General features: G+C 38.5%; 1 protein-coding gene across 2 annotated transcripts in view; it reads left to right on the top strand.

Annotated features, from left to right (window-relative positions):
* sema3fb (sema domain, immunoglobulin domain (Ig), short basic domain, secreted, (semaphorin) 3Fb) overlaps positions 1 to 19,675 on the top strand; it is a 76,163-nt gene that overhangs the window by 50,170 nt on the left and 6,318 nt on the right. The window contains exons 6-15 of one of the 2 annotated variants that reach the window (XM_079844772.1): positions 688 to 777; positions 2,323 to 2,416; positions 6,469 to 6,588; positions 8,155 to 8,294; positions 11,390 to 11,504; positions 14,959 to 15,028; positions 15,194 to 15,338; positions 15,604 to 15,826; positions 18,684 to 18,772; positions 19,321 to 19,362. In XM_079844772.1, coding sequence (XP_079700898.1) covers positions 688 to 777; positions 2,323 to 2,416; positions 6,469 to 6,588; positions 8,155 to 8,294; positions 11,390 to 11,504; positions 14,959 to 15,028; positions 15,194 to 15,338; positions 15,604 to 15,826; positions 18,684 to 18,772; positions 19,321 to 19,362 — 1,128 coding nt within the window. The remainder of the gene's footprint in view (positions 1 to 687; positions 778 to 2,322; positions 2,417 to 6,468; positions 6,589 to 8,154; positions 8,295 to 11,389; positions 11,505 to 14,958; positions 15,029 to 15,193; positions 15,339 to 15,603; positions 15,827 to 18,683; positions 18,773 to 19,320; positions 19,363 to 19,675) is intronic. The other variant, XM_079844773.1, reaches the window with a different exon arrangement.

The following is a 19,675-nucleotide window of genomic DNA, read 5'->3' as shown; positions in this document are numbered from 1 at the left end:
GTGCTGACTCAAAATGTTGATTTTTGGGGGTTTCCGAAAGCCAGCTGTGCAACCCATAATGGTCAAACCATTCGACAGCAGCACGCTACGATAACACCCTTGACTCGAACACATCACACCACAATCCCAGACGGGTTTTGATTTACACTTTAAGATATCTAGTGCCTAATATATTTCGCACACTAACTCTCTTCCGCAACCTAGTGAGCAACTTAGACATGCTGAAAAACGGTGTACAGTAAACCAGCCTAAGGTGCTTGCTTGGAATGTTTTGATGGTTTTAGATACTTTTTAGCTTGCTAACCAGCTAGTCCAGACTGGGGGACCAACTTGAACAACTTAAACCACCTTAGGCTGGTTTATACTATTATTATATTATATTATTGAATGCCGCCTTGATGAGCATAAGCGACCTCTTTATATACCGACCCTACACTTTTGATTGGGTAGTGTATGTATTTTGTGCTCTTTGCAATGCATTCTTGGATGAACAGAGCTGCTGTTTCACTAGCAAAAGCATTCATAGATACACGTACATGTAACGAATATGGTTTCTCTGAGGGTTAAAGGTCACCTCAGTGCCTAGCTGAGCTTATGTTCTCTTTTTCTTTTTGGGGAAGCTGAAAGGGGGGACCATGCTTGGTAAGTGGGTAACATCATAGATCACGTGACTATGTTGTGTTTTAGACGGCCATGCATCTCCAGATGCCCCAGACCAGAGGAAGAACTAGTCGTGCAGCTGAGCCTGAAATCGTGTTTGATGAGACAGGACTACAGGTGGGACACGGATCAGGACGTCTGCCGCGAGCCCGCTGGCTCTCCTGCTGTCTAAAGACGCATTAACCTGCATGCTCTTTGTTCCTCTGTGTTTCTCCTGTTTTGCTCATCTGTGTCTGATGTCTGGAGTTTTTTACTTTTTTGTTGTTGACTCTTTTTCATGTGTTTCTAACATGTTTTTAAAGCTTTGTTCTGTGGTTCATGTCTTATTTTTTGTGCATTTAAAGTCACTTTTTATTTTAGTTTTAGAGTGTCTTAATACTATTGGCTGATCTTTGTTTCATTTCTGTTCTTCTGTAGTGTCTTAGCTTGTTAAATGTGTCTGTCTTTGTAGTTCTCCCCACAAACCCTAGCTTCTGAAGTTAATTTGTAAGATATTTCGCAACTCAAGTTTTTTCTCTGTTACTATTGCAATTTCTTTATGAATAACTAACTTGCAATACATAACTTTACCTCAGTGTCTCTGCAGGAGTGAATGCTAAACACACACACTTACTTTCAGGCAGTTGATCCAGAGCAAACACAAAGAAGCAGAGGAAATAATAGACCTACACAGCTAAACATTACTCAAATACTTCAGCCGTCCTACATTTCACATCACAGGAAGAAGCGCTTGACCCTTTTGTGACCTGTACATAACCATATAATGCATATACATGTTTATAATAATAACAACATGGTGAGATTGGAGAAACAAGTACAAGAAATTGGCATGAATTTAAATGAGGCATTCTCACAGAAGTTTGTTGCAAAATATTTTGTAGCACACTATAATTTCCATTCAATGCCCCACACCTCTGTGAAACAGAAGAGCATAGGTGTCTGATGCAAATTTTACACACCAACATTTCTAATTTAAGGCACTTCAACCCGCAGGAGCTGCCAGTGCCAGGTTGTTTCTAATCTGCAGTGTTGATTTTAATAACGGGTGAAAGGGAATCTGTTAATGCTGGACAGTACTGAATATTTTGACAGCCTTTCCGCTCTCCTTTAAATGAATGTTGATAGATAAGATTAGAAATGTCTTCCACTCCTCCGTCTCCTCCTGTGACTGTAGAGGAAAATCTCGGGTTAGAAAGCTAAGGATCCGGCTCATGGCGAGTCTTCGGGGCATGTCAGCACACGCTCGTGGCAATTCCTAAATCGCACATCCAAATACCTGTCAGTCAGTGTTTCTATATCATGCCCGAGGGATGCTGGGATGGGCCGGTGTCAGTAAGCCATTCCGCCACGCTCACGGTGCAGGATTAGACAGGTGTTGCAGGCTATGGACGAGAGGAGAAGTTTGGATAGAGAAACTTTATATCTGCACATTATATTCAGAGATCCAACTCTGAGATTAGTTCATTTTGCATCATTGCTTTTCTCTTGTACTGTTGTGCATCAGTGTTTTTCGTCACATGCCTAACCCTGTTGTTTTCACTAGTCCATGTCATGTTTTATAGGGATATGAGGACACATGCAAAGACTACAGAGTGTTTTTTTTTCTGAATTATCGACAGTGAGAGAGAGAGAGCTAATTTTTGCTTTCAATTTCCCTTTCAGGAATACGTCTTCCATTTGGAGCCCGGCAAGGAGGATTCTGGGAAGGGAAAGTGCCCATATGATCCAAAACTGAACAGCGTCTCCACTTTGATTAGTAAGTCCCTTCAAAATGGTGGAAAATATATTTGTTGGGTGTGAACGTGCAGTGTCCTGCTCCAAAAAACGCCATCTTGTATTCTTGCGAACATTTTCTCTCATTTTAATGACTAATCAGAGCAACTCGTGTTTTTCAATGAGTTATTGCTCAACTATTGCCCTAATAATGCAACTTGTTCCTAAGCATTGTTCTTTTTTCTTGCATTCCATTAAGTGACACAACATTTTCCCATGAGAAAGTAAATTTTTTGGAATGAATGAACTGAATGAAAATTAAATGGAGAAACCATGGCATTATTGGTTGTTTTATTGGAAATGTCCAAAGCAATTTCTGAGTAACTCTTAATGGAGAACTCAGATGGCAGTGAAAGCTGTTTATATTGAAACATGTGAATCAATGAAGTGCACGGGCTGTTTTAACAAGCCCTCTAACGATGCTTCTCACTGCGACTCTTCATGCACTACCAAACTCAACGGTTTATAGATCATTGGTAACGGGTCATTTCAGAATAGTGCTTGAGGGGAAAAAGCCTTTCACATTTTAGATATGTTCCATATTCACAGAGAAATGGGATAATGTTGAGGAAAAGACGGCCTTATTTTATTCGGCTCCTACATATTATACTAGGTGTGAAACATAAAGATAGAGCTGCACTATTAAGCGAAATAAAATTGTATAGTTTATAGTGTTTATCAAATTGCAAAATCTGTGATTTAATCTAATGTATGCTCTGCATGTTTCAGAGTGAAGCGCGTCTTTTACACGTGAGCAGCTCATGATCTGGTGTTTTCAATGTCTAATAATAATAATAATAATTAGTGCTGTCAAATTGATTAATCGTGATTTTTAATCGCATGCAAAATAAAAGTTTGTGTTTACATATGTGTGTATATTTGTGTGTATGTATGTGTATACACACACACACACACACACACAATATAGTTTGGATATATGTGTGTGTGTGTACATTTTTTTTAAATATGTACATGCATGTGTGTGTATTTAGGTACGGTGGCCCAGTAGTGCACAACACAACGAAATTTAAAAAGCATACATAAGTTCACAACACAACGAAATAAATCCACAACACAACGGAATGAAACCACAACACAACGAAATCAAGACACAACACAACGAAGTCAAGCCGCAACACAAAGAAAAATCCACAACACAACGAAATCAAGCCACAACACAACGAAAAGTCCACAACACAACGAAAAGTCCACAACACAACGAAATAGCCACAACACAACGGAAATGCTCCCGACCACTAGGGGACTCTCGGAGTGCGGTAAAGTTAGTTTTCCTTGCATTGTTCTATATAGATTCGCCAATCTTACAAATATTTAAACACTACGATCAGTTTTAAGTGTGCAGTTGTATATCGACATGAAATATCAATTAAAAATCACTTACGTGCATAATAGCTGCATATTTATACACGAGAACGGTTTGACCCGCTGCCTCGCCGCTAAGGGAGCGTCTGCCAATTCCACCAAGTTTAAATAATTTGTATGAATTAAATTAACTTTTTTTTTTATTTTCAAATTCCAATGTTGTGTTGTGCATTATTAAGTCAATTTTACCAATACAATCAAGCGGTGGAATTTTAACATGTCTGTTTTTAAATGTTAAAAGTCATTTTAATTCATACAAACTATACATTTCAACCAATTGGTGGAATTGGCAGACGTTCCCTTAGCGCCGTGGTATCGGGTCAAAGCATTCTCGAGCATAAATATGCAGCTATAATGCATGTAGGTGATGTGATTTTAAATTAATATTTCATATAGATAAACAATGGTTAGCCTACATGCTGTTAAAACTAATTGTGGTATTGATTTCTTTGTAAGATTGCCGACTCTATAGAACAGTGGCAACTTTACAGCGCTCCGAGTGCCCCCGAGTGGTTGGGAGCATTTTCGTTGTGTTTTGGCTATTTTGTTGTGTTGTGGATTTTTCGTTGGGTTGTGGCTTGATTTCGTTGTGTTGTGTATTTTTCGTTGTGTTGTGGCTTGATTTCGTTGTGTTGTGGATTTTTCTTTGTGTTGTGGCTTGATTTCGTTGTGTTGTGGTTTCATTCCATTGTGTTGTGGATTTATTTTGTTGTGTTGTGAACTTATGTATGCTTTTTAAATTTCGTTGTGTTGTGCACTACTGGGCCACCGTATTTAGGCCACTTATAAACACATTTTTCTTAAATTTAAGAAAAATGCGTTATATATAAGTGACCTAAATACACACACATGCATGTACATATTTAAGAAAAAAAAGATTTATATACACACGTATGTATGTATGCATGCATGTATTTATGTATGTATATATACATACATGCATGCATACATAATTATACACTGTACACAAACATATATTATGTAAAATAAACTTTTATTTTGGATTATTTTAGCACTAATAATAAGTAAATTGTATAGTCATATTGATAGTCATAATTTTTGACTAAATTGTGCTGCCCTTCAAATAAGCACCGAAAACGTGAAGTTTTTTTTATTTCTTTTAAATCTCAATCACAGTTTTTAACAAATTGCAATTTGTATATACAAGTTGTTTTGCGTAGATGCTGCTAGCTAAATAAGCTTAATTTCACTTGTCATTTCAAGTATGTGTTGCATTCATTGGTTTGCATAAGCATAAAGTCGTCTTCGTGAAAATTTTAAACAGTCTTTTCCTTAATAAAATATGCATAGATAGCAACCTGAAAATAATCACGTTAGCAAAGCATCTGTGTATTTGTATAAAGTATGTTAAAGAATTTTTTCCTTAAGCAATTTTAGTTTGTTAGGGTGTGGAAATCTGTAGTGTTTTCTGACAAAATAGTTTTACATGTGTTGTATATTAGGTTTTTTCCCCCCTGACTAAACCATCCCCAAACTAGCGCGTCATCAGCCAAGACCAAACAACAGCACAAAACCCCAATTTAGCAGGACTTACACAGCAGGTAATTCAGCAAAACTCTTGACTAGGAAAACAACTGGCTAAACCATCTAATCAGCAGAGCTTAGCAAAGCCCACAGCTAGCAAAACCACTTAGCTAAGCCAGTAAAACAATTTATCACCGGCTTACACGAGGTACGACCTTAAAACCCACAAACAAACATGACAAGGAAGCTTTTGCAAACAATTTGGCATGCCAGTCCTGAAAGAACGCTTTAGTGCTTGCCTGTCTGGTCGTATTTAACCATCACCTCATATATTAGAGTTGTTTGGTTGCATTTACAAGACGTTCTGACAGGTTGGCACCTAGACTTCCCCTTAGAATCAACAGTTGTGATCCGCCTTTGGAAAAACCGCCGGCAGGCGGAGCAAATAGACGGTCAACAAACTCATTCTACATCCAGCCCGTTTCCTCTACAACCGAATTGTGGGCAACTGAAGCAAGTGTGGGCAAAAACGGGCAGGCTCTGTGTTCTGGATTCCTCAGAGAAGGAATGAATCATGAGAGCCGCGACAGAGCTCCGCCTGGCCATGGTTCTGCGGCCCCTCCTTAACAGCCATGGCCTCTGCCAACTACACGCTGAGACACCTGCTAAAGTGGCCTGCAACTGGGTTCCACACACCCACACACACACACTTGACCTCCACACTACTTAACTAGGAATAACAAGGAACAAATTCCTCCAGAGGCAATAATAACCCCTCACATGCACATGCATAATGACCGCATGTGAGAGCCAGTGGGCATCAATCTTGTGCAGTGTATAATGTAAGATGGCAGTTGCCATCAAGCCAAGCTTTATATCATTGGTACAGTGCTAGTGTCATTGTTAACATACGCATAATTCGTTTATTATTATTAATAATGTTTTATTTTGGTTGACTGTACCTGCAAGGTCACTGCAAGTTGAACATTTGAACAGTTGAAAGCTCTTTATCTGAGCCCTGATGGATCTCTTGGCACTGATGTTGAAAGATTTTGGGTGTGACTGACATAAACAGCATAAAAGCTCATAAATCAAATGTATCATTCTTTTACATTTGCAGATTCTTACGGCTTTCTCTTTTTATCTCTCTGTTTCTGTGTGTTTTAGATGGAGAACTGTATGCTGGGGTGTATATCGACTTCATGGGAACAGACTCTGCTATTTTCCGAACTTTAGGGAAAAATGCGATCATGCGCACCGACCAATACAACTCAAGATGGCTGAATGGTAAATAAGAGGATATGAGTAGTTGTCTGTCTGTCCATCCATCTCTATCCATCTATCCTTCCATCTCTATCTATCCATCCATCCTTCCATCCTTCTATCTATCTATCTATCTATCTATCTATCTATCTATCTATCTATCTATCTATCTATCTATCTATCCATTCATCCTTCCGTCTCTATCCATTTATTCATCCTTCTGTCTCTATCCATTTATTCATCCTTCCGTCTCTATCATCCATCCATCCATCTCTATCTATCTATCTATCTATCATCGATCTATCCATCCATCCATTCATCCTTCCGTCTCTATCTACCATCCTTCCATCTCTATCTATCTATCTATCTATCATCGATCTATCCATCCATCCATTCATCCTTCCGTCTCATCTATCATCCTTCCGTATCTATCTATCTATCTATCTATCTATCTATCTATCTATCTATCTATCTATCTATCTATCTATCTATCTATCTATCTATCTATCTATCTATCTATCTATCTATCTATCTATCTATCTATCTATCTATCTATCTATCTGTCTGTCTGTCTGTCTGTCTGTCTGTCTGTCTGTCTGTCTGTCTGTCTGTCTCTATCTTTCTATCCATCCAACCTTCCGTCTCTATCCATCCATCCTTCCGTCTCTATCATCCATCCATTCATCCTTCCGTCTCTATCTATCATCCTTCTGTCATCCATCCATTCATCCTTCCGTCTCTATCATCCATCCATCCTTCCGTCTCTATCTATCATCCTTCTGGCTCTATCTATCTATCTGTCTGTCTCTATCTTTCTATCTATCTATCTATCCATCCATCCAACATTCCGTCTCTATCAATCCATCCATCCATTCATCCTTCCGTCTCTATCATCCATCCATTCATCCTTCCGTCTCTATCTATCATCCTTCTGTCATCCATCCATTCATCCTTCCGTCTCTATCATCCATCCATCCTTCCGTCTCTATCTATCATCCTTCTGGCTCTATCTTTCTATCTATCTATCTATCCATCCATCCAACATTCCGTCTCTATCAATCCATCCATCCATTCATCCTTCCGTCTCTATCTAGCCATCCATCCATTCATCCTTCCGTCTCTATCTATCCATCCATCCATTCATCCTTCTGTCTCTATCTATCTATCCATCCATCCATTCATCCTTCCGTCTCTATCTATCTATCCATCCATCCATTCATCCTTCTGTCTCTATCTATCTATCCATCCATCCTTCTGTCTCTATCTATCTATCCATCCATCCTTCTCTATTTCCATCCATCCATCCATCATCTGTCTTTCCGTCTCTTTCTATCCGTCCCTCCATCCTTCCGTTTCTATCTATCCATCCTTCCGTCTCCATCCATCTGTCCATACGTATCCATCCATCCTTCCATCTCTATCTATCCGGCTGTCGTATTATTCAGAATCCATGCATAAGAAAATTTGTTTGTTGGTTGGTATTCTTATTCCCTTAAATAATCCTAATGATTCCATGTAGGCTGATTTAATCGTGCAAATTGTAAAATGGCATTGCATGTTAAATTTTCTCTCCCTCTCTCTGTTTCTTAGACCCCTCATTTGTCCGAGTGCACCTTATCCCTGACAGCAATGAGAAAAACGATGACAAACTCTACTTTTTCTTCCGTGAGAAGTCTTCCGAGATGGGCCAGAGCCCCAAATCACAGTCACGCATCGGCCGAATCTGCCTGGTGAGCTTAAATCTCTGACCTAGAATATGATTTGATGAATACGACCCAAAGTTTGAGACATTCCATACCGTCCAGCATTTCTGGAAGAGATTCCAACTACAGCCGAGAGCGAGCAAGCTGTGGTTTGTGGATACTTGACTGTGGCATTTCTGTTTGCTTGCCGCTGACGTGCCGAAATCCACACATATTTGACCCCCATGCTTACAATACGTCTCTCTATCCATGTGACCCTTGAACCTGTGACTTTTTGACCTGTCAGGTCAGCCATTCTGAGCATGACAGAGTTTCTTTACCAGTGAGCGCTATGGAAAAGATTGCAAATTCACTAGCACCACAGCTATCTGTCCTAAGCATGGAGCTTAACCGCAAGTTCTTAATGAAAATAGTGCCAGACCACAACTGCAAATTGAGCAGGGCAACGAAAACAAACATGGAGCGGCAGACTCGAGCCACAGGGGTAAACACAGGGGTTTGTGGTGCATCTTCTTGGGCTTAATGTAAGCTTGTGGGTGTGTTCTTGTTTAGCTGTACTTGGGAGGGATAAATTATGAAAAGTTCCTCAAAAACATGGCTAAACTGTACAAAACCCACATAAATGCGCCAAATAATTTATGCAGTTTAAGCTTAGAAATGGCTAAATAAATCTGTAAAGGGTTTCGAGAAGTTATTTTTTCTTCTGTGGAACTCAAAAGATGTTTTGCAGAATGTCCAGCCTGCTATTTAATACAATAAAAGTTCCAAAATGACGTATGACTGTAAATGTGCAATATAGAAGTCTTTTGAAGCTTTATGATTGACGTTTCTAGTAAGATTTTGAAAGGAATCTCTCATACTAAACAAGGCTGCATTTATTTGATCAAAAATACAGTAAAAATAGTAATATTGTGAAGTGTTATTACAACTGTAAAAATACAATTTATTCCTGTGATCAAAGCTGAGTTTTCAGCATCATTATTCTAGTCTTCAGTGTCACATGATCCTTCAGAAATCATTCTAATCAATCATTCTTTCCTGCTCGAGAAACATTTCTGTTTATTACCAATTTTGAAAGCAGTGCTGCTTAATATTTTTATGAATTCTATGATAAATAGAAATGTAAAAAGAACAGCATTTATTTAAATGGGAAATATTTCATAACATATCTTTTGATCATTTAAAGCTTCCTAGTTTAATAAAAGTAGTAATTACAAAAAAAAAATCTTTCTGATCCTAAAATGTTGAATGTTAGTCTGTATACAAACGTTTTTTTTGTGAGTGTCTTCACAAATGGATTTGTGCGTGTGTATTTTAATATGCATCTGTTCATTGAGCTGTTTCACATGTGGAACCACATGGTGGCATATGACATTACATGTGTGTTTGTGTGGGTGAGTTTTTGTGTTTATCCGCTTTCTGTTTTGTGTTTACGGGTGTGTTTATAAGAGTGCGTGGTCTCTGTCATGCGGCCCCCCAGGTCTTTGTTTATGAGTCGGGGTCATGTGGTGACCTAGCATGCAAACACACCCCTGCACTCAGGGCTTTATGGATCACACTCCGGAGAATCAGCCATTCTGCATCTCGCATCTGAACCCATCTGGTCACCATCCACCCTCTCACAAAAATCTTTAGCTTTTATTAATAACAATGAGTCATGCGATAAAAGATGAAACCTGCAGAAAGAGCCTGAGGTGTTACCATTCATATCATGTATAAGGTTTGTTGCAAACAACTCATTTTGCTGCATCTGTTTAAGGGATAGTTCACCAAAAATGAAAATTATTCTATGAATTGTTCTTTTGGGTCAGATCTTTTCAGTGAATAATTGAACCAGTTCACAAATCCAGTCTGAAAGATTTGTTCACTAATCTGGGACCGTATTCATGAAGCAATTTTTTGACAGAATATTTATTACTCCCAGAAACATTTCTTAAGAATGTTCTAAAAGGCTAAACTTAAGAATATTAATTCCTAAAAAGAATGTTCTTAAAATTATATAATCGTAAATTTCCAAAACCTCCAACTTGTTTTTAAATCCCCGAAATATTTTTTTTTTATAAATGTATTAGCTTCAGTCGAGCCCGTTGCAACATTATTTTGAAATTAAATGTGTGCACATTTATTATGGATAATATGGTAATCTGCAGGTAGCGCAATTGATTTTGAAACCTTTTTTATTCAGCTGATCAGCGAGTCTTCGACAAGACCTATCATACACTCAGATAACATCAAAGATTGTCATTTTGTTCTTAAGAAAAAAAATAAAAGGTTCTTAAGAAAATATTTGAGGACTTAAGAACTGTTCTTAAAGGGATAGTTCACCCAAAAATGAAAATTGTCATTATTTACTCACCCTCAAATTGTTCAAACCTGGATGGGTTTCTTTCTTCTGTCGAACACAATAGATGATATTTTGAAGAAAGTTGGTAAGCAGACAGTTGATGGTAGCCATTGACTTCCATAGTAGAAAAAAAACTGTGGAAGTCAATGGCTACCATCAACTGTCTGTTAAAGGGATAGTTCTCCTATTCATTTTTGGGTGAACTATCCCTTTAACATTCTCATGAGCATCTTAGAATTTATCTTAAGAAATGTATTAACTTCAATTTATCTTTTCTGTTCACATAGGTAGTTTACAGACTAGTTTAATGATGCTTTTCTGTTGTTTTTGTGTCCTTTTTGAAGCTTGAAAGCACCAATCCCTTTCCACTGGAAGGGGCTTCACTTGTTGTATTACTGTATGGAAAATTGTTTTGTATTACATGGAAGTAAGTGAAACCAGTTTGGTATGACACAATGAATAAATAAGGACAGCATTTACATTTTTGGGTGAACTATCCCTTCATATATACCTCCCAAATGAATAGGTTGTGATTTGAAGTCGGATGATAAATCAGGATTCCTCAACCACCTCTTCCTAAAATTTGGCCGGCCATCAGACCAGATGGGTGTGTTTTGTGAATAAGACGAGACACTATTTGCAATCTTGTCTTCTCACAGCTAACTTTTCCTGGCTGTTTGTTCCTCTCGCTCCCGCTGCGGAGGGGCTTGCCATGAATTAAATACAGCTATTTCTCCTCTCTTTGATTTCGGCTCAAACCGTGTGTGTGTGTTTACAGAACGATGACGGCGGTCACTGCTGCCTGGTCAACAAGTGGAGCACCTTCCTGAAAGCCCGTCTCATCTGCTCAGTCCCGGGAGCTGATGGGATTGAAACGCATTTCGACGAGCTCAGTAAGTCTCCATTTCCGTCTCATCTCCACCAGATAAAGTCGTCAGTGGAAAGGCCCCATCTCGGCTCTTAAAGTGGTTTGTGTTGGCCGCAGGCCAGTAAGGGATCACTTTAGCAGTGTGTGAATGAGAAAGATCCTCTCCTGGTTAGTCAGGTTTCAGTGGCCCTGTCCAATGTCGCCCACACCCTACTACAAAACCACATGCAAGCCCTCCGTCCACCCACAACATCCTGGATCCCCTAATGTGGGCCTCCAGGTCTGCATTTACACCGCGCCAGGTGACGTACCTCACCCCTCCCGCCATATGGCACCAGATTCCCTCCTAGTCCATATGCCGAGATGGATAATGGCTTATTGGGAGCGGTGTTACAGAAATCCACCCCTCTTTCTCTGAACAAAAGGCTCTTTTGAGAAGGCTGAAGGTGTGGGAGATGTGCCATGAGCTGCGGAGAGACTTGAAGAGAGTTTGGATGACGTCCAGAGAGAAGGGCATGCCCTGTGGACGGATCAGGTGGACCGAAAGAAATACTGGGTCCACTAAGGGTCTCTCTCTCGCACTTCTAGTAATTTCCAGACTAATTGGCCCCAGTGATGTTGGGAAACGGTGGGTTGTGATCATGCTGGAATTTATTGCTGTTGCTCGCATTAAAAAAGCAGATCTGCGCTCCCGCACACAGCCGCTCAACACTTATAAACACGTTTGGCTCTTTATTAGTGGGGAGGATGTTTACACAGGCTCATGCAGAGGTGGATTTAGATGTGTGTTGAAGGAGGGATGTTCAGGCATTTTTAATATGGCAGTAAAGCTGTAGTCCATTGTGAGTTGTGACAGTCTACTAATGAACAGGATTAAGCTTTTATTAGAGTAGAGAGAGCGCTGTGCTTAAGTACTGTGCCATGTTTATAATCACACTTATATATTATATGGAAATTACTAATATATTCACTACAGTCCAAAGGTTAAGGGTTGGTCAAATGTTTTTAAAAGAAATCCCTTATGCTCACTAAGAATGCATCTATTTGCTAAAAACATAATATTGTGAAATTATTATTACAATTTAAAAATAAACTGATTTATATTTTAAAGTCCCCCTCAACGTGTGGGTCTCTGTGCTGGTGCGAGTGAGTGGAGGCAGGGCTAATTTGCATATTCATAGAACCTCTCAAGCTATTTTAAGTCAGGAAGAATTTTTTTTAAATATGGCCTTTTGGAGATCAAAGATGAGTTTTAAGGGTTAAATTATTGACCACAGGTGGACTTTAATATATTTTAAAAATGTTATTTATTCCTGTGAGGTCAAAGCTGAATTTATAGCATCATCTTCAGTGTCACATGATCCTTCAGAAATCTTTCTAAAATGCTGATTTGCTGCTCAAGAAACAGTTCTTATTATTATCAATGTGCAAAACAGTTGTGCTGCTTAAAGGGTTAGTTCCCCCAAAAATGAAAATTCTGTCATTAATTACTTTCCCCTCATGTCGTTCGACACCCGTCAGACCTCCGTTCATCTTCGGAACACAAATGAAGATATTTTAGTTGAAATCCGATGGCTCACAAAGGCCTCCATTGACAGCAATGTAACTTGCACTCACAAGACCCATAAAAGGTACTAAAGACGTCGTTACAAAGTCCATCTCACTACAGTGGTTCTACAATAACTTTATGAAGCGACAAGAATAGTTTTTGTGCGCAAAAAAAAAAAAAAAACTACTTTATTCTACAGGTGCTTGTCTTCTGTCTAGGCGTCAGACGTGAACTCACGAAGAACCACGACGCATGCGCGAGAATAGAGCCGGTGTTCTGACATATGACCCAGAATCGAGGAGCTTTGCAAGCTCTACGTCATATTCTCATGCATGCGTCGTGGTGCTTCGTGAGTTCACGGCTGAGGCCTAGACGGAAGACAAGCACCTGTAGAATAAAGTCTTTTTTTTTTTTTTTGCGCACAAAAACTATTCTTGTCGCTTCATAAAGTTATTATAGAACCACTGTAGTGAGATGGATATAAAGTATAAAAAGTATAAAATATAAAGATAAAAAGAGCAGCATTTATTTGAAACCGTAAAGACATTTATAATGTTACAAAATATTTCTATCACTTTTGATCAATTAAATGCATCCTTGCTGAATAGAAGTGTTCATTTCTTTCAACAACGAAAAAAACAAACATCTGATCCCAAGCTTTTGAACAGTAGTGTACCTTCTTAATAAATATTTCTGGTCTTATTATGCACAAATTAATCTATATTGTCATCATTATTCATCATAATTGATTTTCTCAGACTCGGGGAAAGTCATTGTGTAGATCTTTACGTGGATTCTATACAGCTTCTCATGTGACTCGGGCTTTGCGTTTAGGAGATTATGGGAGTTTGCCAAATCCTTAACGTCTTCCAACTGTTCAAATTCGTCCCAGATGTCCAATTGTTTGTTAAAAAAATGCTGTAAAGACGTGTCATTTTAAAAGCATGCGTTTTCATCCCTGTTGAGGATCCTTAGATATACGCCATTAACTGCATCTCTCCTGTTGTGAAGGAGGAAGGGGGAGGAAATTTGCCTCGAGTCGCCAAATGCATTGGCACAGGCATGAGAGTCTTAAAGGTGTTATTAGTTGAAAGCATAAGAAAAATAAGGGGCCGGGACATGTTGCAGGCTTAATTTGAACCTGCATTTACGGCATAAGCACCTCAATGTGTGTGGAACATGTGCATTAACCACTACACCACAACTGTCATACTTTTTTGCATTTGTTTGATCATGAGTTTATAGCGGTGTGAATGAGTCTTATGATACCTTTGATCCATACACACAAGATGCTTCACCTGCACTATACATACATCTACTGTACACTCAGATACTGTATAAAGGTTGGCAGGATGTGTGTGTGTGTGTGTGTGTGGCAATAGGAATCATATGCTTTGCTATCCTCTATCACTCACTTATTCCCCTACACACTACACTCATAAGTGTTTATGCAAGCCGACTCGGCAAGTTTCATCATAATGATGACATGAAATTTTGAAAGTCTTTCAACTCATTTACTGGAACAAAATTACTAAAATTAAAATGACAACTGAAAATATAAAAATAAATCATTCAAAACACTGGTGTAGCTAATAATCTTAGAGGGTTTCCACATAGATATTTCTCATAAACCTTAGTTACAATATACAAGTTTGCATTTGTTAACCTCTGCTTTGAAAGGTTACACACAAATAACACATCCAGTCTCAAACTGTTACATGGTCTAAGAATGAGAATATATTTATAATAGATTGAAAGAGATGCTGAAACAAGAAACCAATCTGTTGAGTGTAATGCAGTGAGAAACTCTGAGTCACAGGAAGTTTGTCCCAAGATTCAGTAAATGCGTTTGATTTATGCACTGCAAATATTAGGAAAGTGTTCCTCCAGCTTTTTCACTGCAGTCCTGTTCTATGTTTGTGTCTTTTAGGGGATGTGTACATACAGCCCACGCAGGACATTAAAAATCCAGTCATCTATGGGGTCTTCTCTGTGTCGGGGTGAGTTTGAATGTGTCAGACGAGGTCTTTCTCCATCTGGGAACTGTAATAAACACTGGCATGTGCAATTTGGGCATTTGCCTCTGTTTTTTTTTCGTGTTCACTTCTAAACATCACTAATATATTATGAACTTATAACAAAAACATTGTCATATCCCCCCCCAGCTCTGTATTCAAAGGCTCAGCGGTCTGCGTCTACTCCATGGCAGACATTCGCATGGTGTTCAATGGACCTTTTGCCCACAAAGAAGGTCCCAATTATCAGTGGGTGGCCTATACTGGAAAAATCCCCTACCCTCGTCCAGGAACAGTGAGTTTCACCCTCTTATGAATCAGAATATTAATAATAAGATGGATTATTGGCACTTCGGTGTAGTGATATTAATCTAGACCAGCTGTTGAAGGTTTAAACAACAAGCTCAAACTTCAACAAGCTTCAAATCAAGCTGAAAGCACAGGTTTAGGCTTTAGACTTTTAAACCATTTGGTATAGAGCATAAAGTTAGCCTTTAGTGCTGCTGCATTAGGACAGTAGAGGGATCTGATTGGCTAAAATTGGTCCTCCTCATCCACAGTGTCCTGGTGGGACTTTTACCCCCAACATGAAGTCCACGAAAGACTACCCCGACGAGGTCATCAACTTCATGCGGAATCATCCCACCATGTACAACGCTGTGTATCCGGTGCACAAGCGCCCCCTGGTGGTCAGGACCAACGTGGACTATGAGTTCACCACCATCACTGTGGACCAGGTGACTGCCGCCGACGGCAACTACGAGGTGCTCTTCCTGGGTACAGGTGAGTTTAGAAACGACCCCGATTTTTACATATTTAATCATGTTATATGCTATATAATATGCATACTTAAATGTAAATAACTTCAAATTAGATGTATTGTATAGCAGAGTATTATTATATAGTATTTAATTGTAATATTATTTTCAGTTTGTCTTTTCAATTTAGTTTAGTTCTCATTTTATTTAAAAGTCTTATATCTAAAAGATAAAGTTAATGCCGTAACTGGTATCAGTTAAAACATTTTAACAGGGTTATTGTAGGTTATTGTACAATAAAATGTAATATACATATAATATCATTTAATATTATTTTCAATTTGTCTTTTCTTTTTCATTTTATTTAAAAACTTTATATTTAAAAATAAAGGTAATGGTATGCATCTAATAGCATTTCGGTTTTATTTAAATTCACGTCTGTATACATAAAAAAAAGAGTGCGGCTAGTAGTAGTAAGGCACGTGAGGAGCATGTATACCACATGTTCTTCAGCGGATCATTATAGTATTTTCTCACAGCAGCTGGAGTAATTAAACTCATCATTTTGATGGCGGATTGTAATCCAGAAAGGCCTAAATGACCATCAGTGACAACTGGAGATTCAACCGTAGTCAAAAGCAAAAGAATAGACTGTACAGAAACTGAAAACTACAGGTAACGCTAATAAACACTAAATACACTTAGTCACGCAATGCTAATGCTGTTTACATTAACAATTTGAGAACAAAGTATAACAATAATAATAGTTTGCATGGTTTGATGTTATACGAGCGATTGTTAGATTTAATCACCGTTGGTAGCGCGATTAAATGTTTTGTTCCCAAAAGTGGCAGACATGTTACTTGTTCAGATGACATTTTCCGGTGAAAATTCTTATTTAGGTTATACTCCAAAATAGACATGTGCAGGTATACGGTAATACGATATATCACAATAATGACCATGCACGATATTGTTATTGTGGGCACTTCAGAATACCGTGAATTATTATTTATTATGAATTATTTCGATTTTTAGAATGCATTTTAAGAATACTTTACCCATCAACCGTTTAAAATGAACAACACGTCAAAGAGAAACGTGCACTTATGTAAACAGACCCATCGTGCATGAGCAGCACATGGCGTAACGAGTGCGCTGAATGAAAGTGCACATTCACTCTCTGACAGCAGAGGGCGCTGACGGAACAGCAGAAATGCAGCCGTTTCCATGGTAATCCTCGTACACAAAACAGACTCGCGCTACTAAACACAGCCATTCAGATTTCTGTATTTGCTACGGTGCTCATCACATCACCAAATACTTAATTAAAGATTTAGGGCTAGATATTGTTTGAATATGTTCTGATTCTTTGTTGTTCAGTCACACACTTTACAATAAGGCTTCATTATTTAACATTAGTTCATTCATTAACAAACTGACAAAGAAAAATACTTCTAAAGCATGTTTTAATCTTAGTTAAATATAAATGTCATCATTTAATAACACATTTAATATAGTAAAAAAAACACATTATAGTATGACAATATTTTTTTGCAACTTATTTCAATATCGTGATGATAACGTATACCTTGATAAAAGCTTCAGCAATTAATCGCAACATGAAAATTTGATACCGGCACATGCCTACTCCAAAACGGTATGCACACCGGTGCGGTGATCGAATGACAGCCACACAAACTCCTCAAAACATTAGATTCACCCGCACTGAGGAGCCGCGCCGACGCACAACTCGCGTACAGATGATAACGCCGCAAATAACTGCAACTGCATGTTTCAAACAGAGAAAACTTGCAGACTGCAGCTTTAATGTTTTCATTTTAGTTTGTTTTATTTTTGCCATTTTTTGTTAACATTATAACGCTGATATAGTAGTGTATAGGAGTTTTTTAGGGACAGTAACTGTCACCTTACCTTCCTGTGGAACATTTATTAAGACACTTTTCTGAAAAAAAGTCAGTTTATGTGGTAAAACTGACTTTACTTAGATGATGTCAAACACAAAAAAGGGTTTCGTATTTCCATCTTTCTGTTCTTGATATAAAAGCTGTGACTGCAGCATCTTAAGGCTGGAGGCTCACTGTAAGAGAATCCATCAACCGGCTAAACTCTTTCTCTCGTCTCCTTTTCAAGCTCTCTTTTAACGTTAAAAAGTCGGACTGGCTTTATTCTTTCTGTACGCGGTCTCGTCATGCTGTAGGTTATCCCTTTATGTCTGCTTTTCTCGCTTTGTGCGTCTGAGAGGCTAATGGGTTTTTAAATCAACTCTGCGTGCCCCATTGCACCTACAAGCACTCACAGGAACATCCCTAGCTTTCAGCTGCCGCTGCTCTCGCCTACATTCAAAGCTCAGGTTAGATGTATTGCTCCGGTTGCAATAAATCTCCAGCGACGTGCACAGAGGAATGCAACGGGCACGCTTAAATCAAACAAGCGTTTCGGTAGGGCGCAGCCACTGGAAAACCTCAGCTTTACAGTAGAGATGGAGCCTGACAGAGTACAGCCGAGCTGAAAGATGAGTGCACAGTGAAAACAAAAGACAAAAGAGGGATTTTAAAAGGAAGGGATGGTAGATGGAATACGGGAAGGGTCTGCATGTTAGATGAGATGGAAAGAAAGAGCAACTCGAGTGTCTCTGAAGTCAGCGAAAGATAATAATCGTGATTTTATCAGGATGTCAGATGCAAAGACAAAAGGATTGGGAAATACAGAAAGTTGTCAGAGGAATATCATGGCACTCTGAATGTTTTTGGGTCAAAGACGGCCGTGCTTTGTTGTAACTTGGAACTACACTTGGAAAAAGCAAGTTTAATATGTGGTTGGCTGGTGAATAATCTGACTGTCTTTCTATTGGCCTACAGACAGAGGTACAGTGCAGAAGGTGATCGTCCTGCCCAGAGATGACCTGCAGACAGAGGAACTAGTGCTGGAGGAAGTGGAGGTCTTTAAGGTAAGCTCTGCGCCCTGGGACTTTCCTGTTGCTGATTAATTGTACGCACACACATACGCATACACACACACACATACATGCATGCATACACACGTATATGTGTGTGTATGTATGTATGCGCGTGTGTGTGCGCGCATGTTTTTTTTAATTATTATTTCCTGTGATAGCAAAGGTGAATTTTCAGCAGCTTATTTTTTTATTAATGTTATTAACTTTTAAAAACAGTTGTGTTGCTTAATATTTTTTGGGGGAATTGTGATACTTGTTTTCAGGATTCTTTGAATATAATTTATTTGAAATAAAATAAATGCCTTTTACTGTCACTTTTGGTCAATTTAATGCATCTTTGCTGAATAAAAGTATACCTTTCTTAAAAAAAAAAAAAATTCTTAAACACACCAAACTTTGAAATGGTAGTGCATATAGATATTTATAATTACAGTTTATATTGTGATAGTGGATGACTGACTCTACATTTACTCTAATAAACAAACTACCAAAAAGTAAAGGTTACTGTGCAATAAAGTTTTCATATCTGTCACTTTCAGGACCCTACTCCCATCACAACTATGAAGATTTCTTCAAAACGGGTAAGAATTCGCTATACACTAAACCCCATCAAATGGTTCACAAACACTGATGTCTTATTAATTCTGGAGGAATAACCAAACCCATAAAGATGACAATAAACTGATTTAAGTTAGACGTGCAGCTGCTATCTCCTGTAATTCATAAGCAGCTTTCATACAGTATATTACAGTTTATTATATTCATACAGTATATATAAGTGAATTTTTATAAATGTTTTATCTTGACTGGGATTGTTAGCAGATGTGGTATGACATCATTACTAGGCCATACTTTAAACCCTAGTTCTCCAAGATTTAAAATGGTTGATTCTAA

Source organism: Gobio gobio (assembly GCF_949357685.1).
Source record: "Gobio gobio genome assembly, chromosome: 19".
Classification (NCBI taxonomy): domain Eukaryota; kingdom Metazoa; phylum Chordata; class Actinopteri; order Cypriniformes; family Gobionidae; genus Gobio; species Gobio gobio.
Note: the sequence above shows the minus strand (reverse complement) of the source record. Positions and strands in the feature narration are given on the sequence as shown.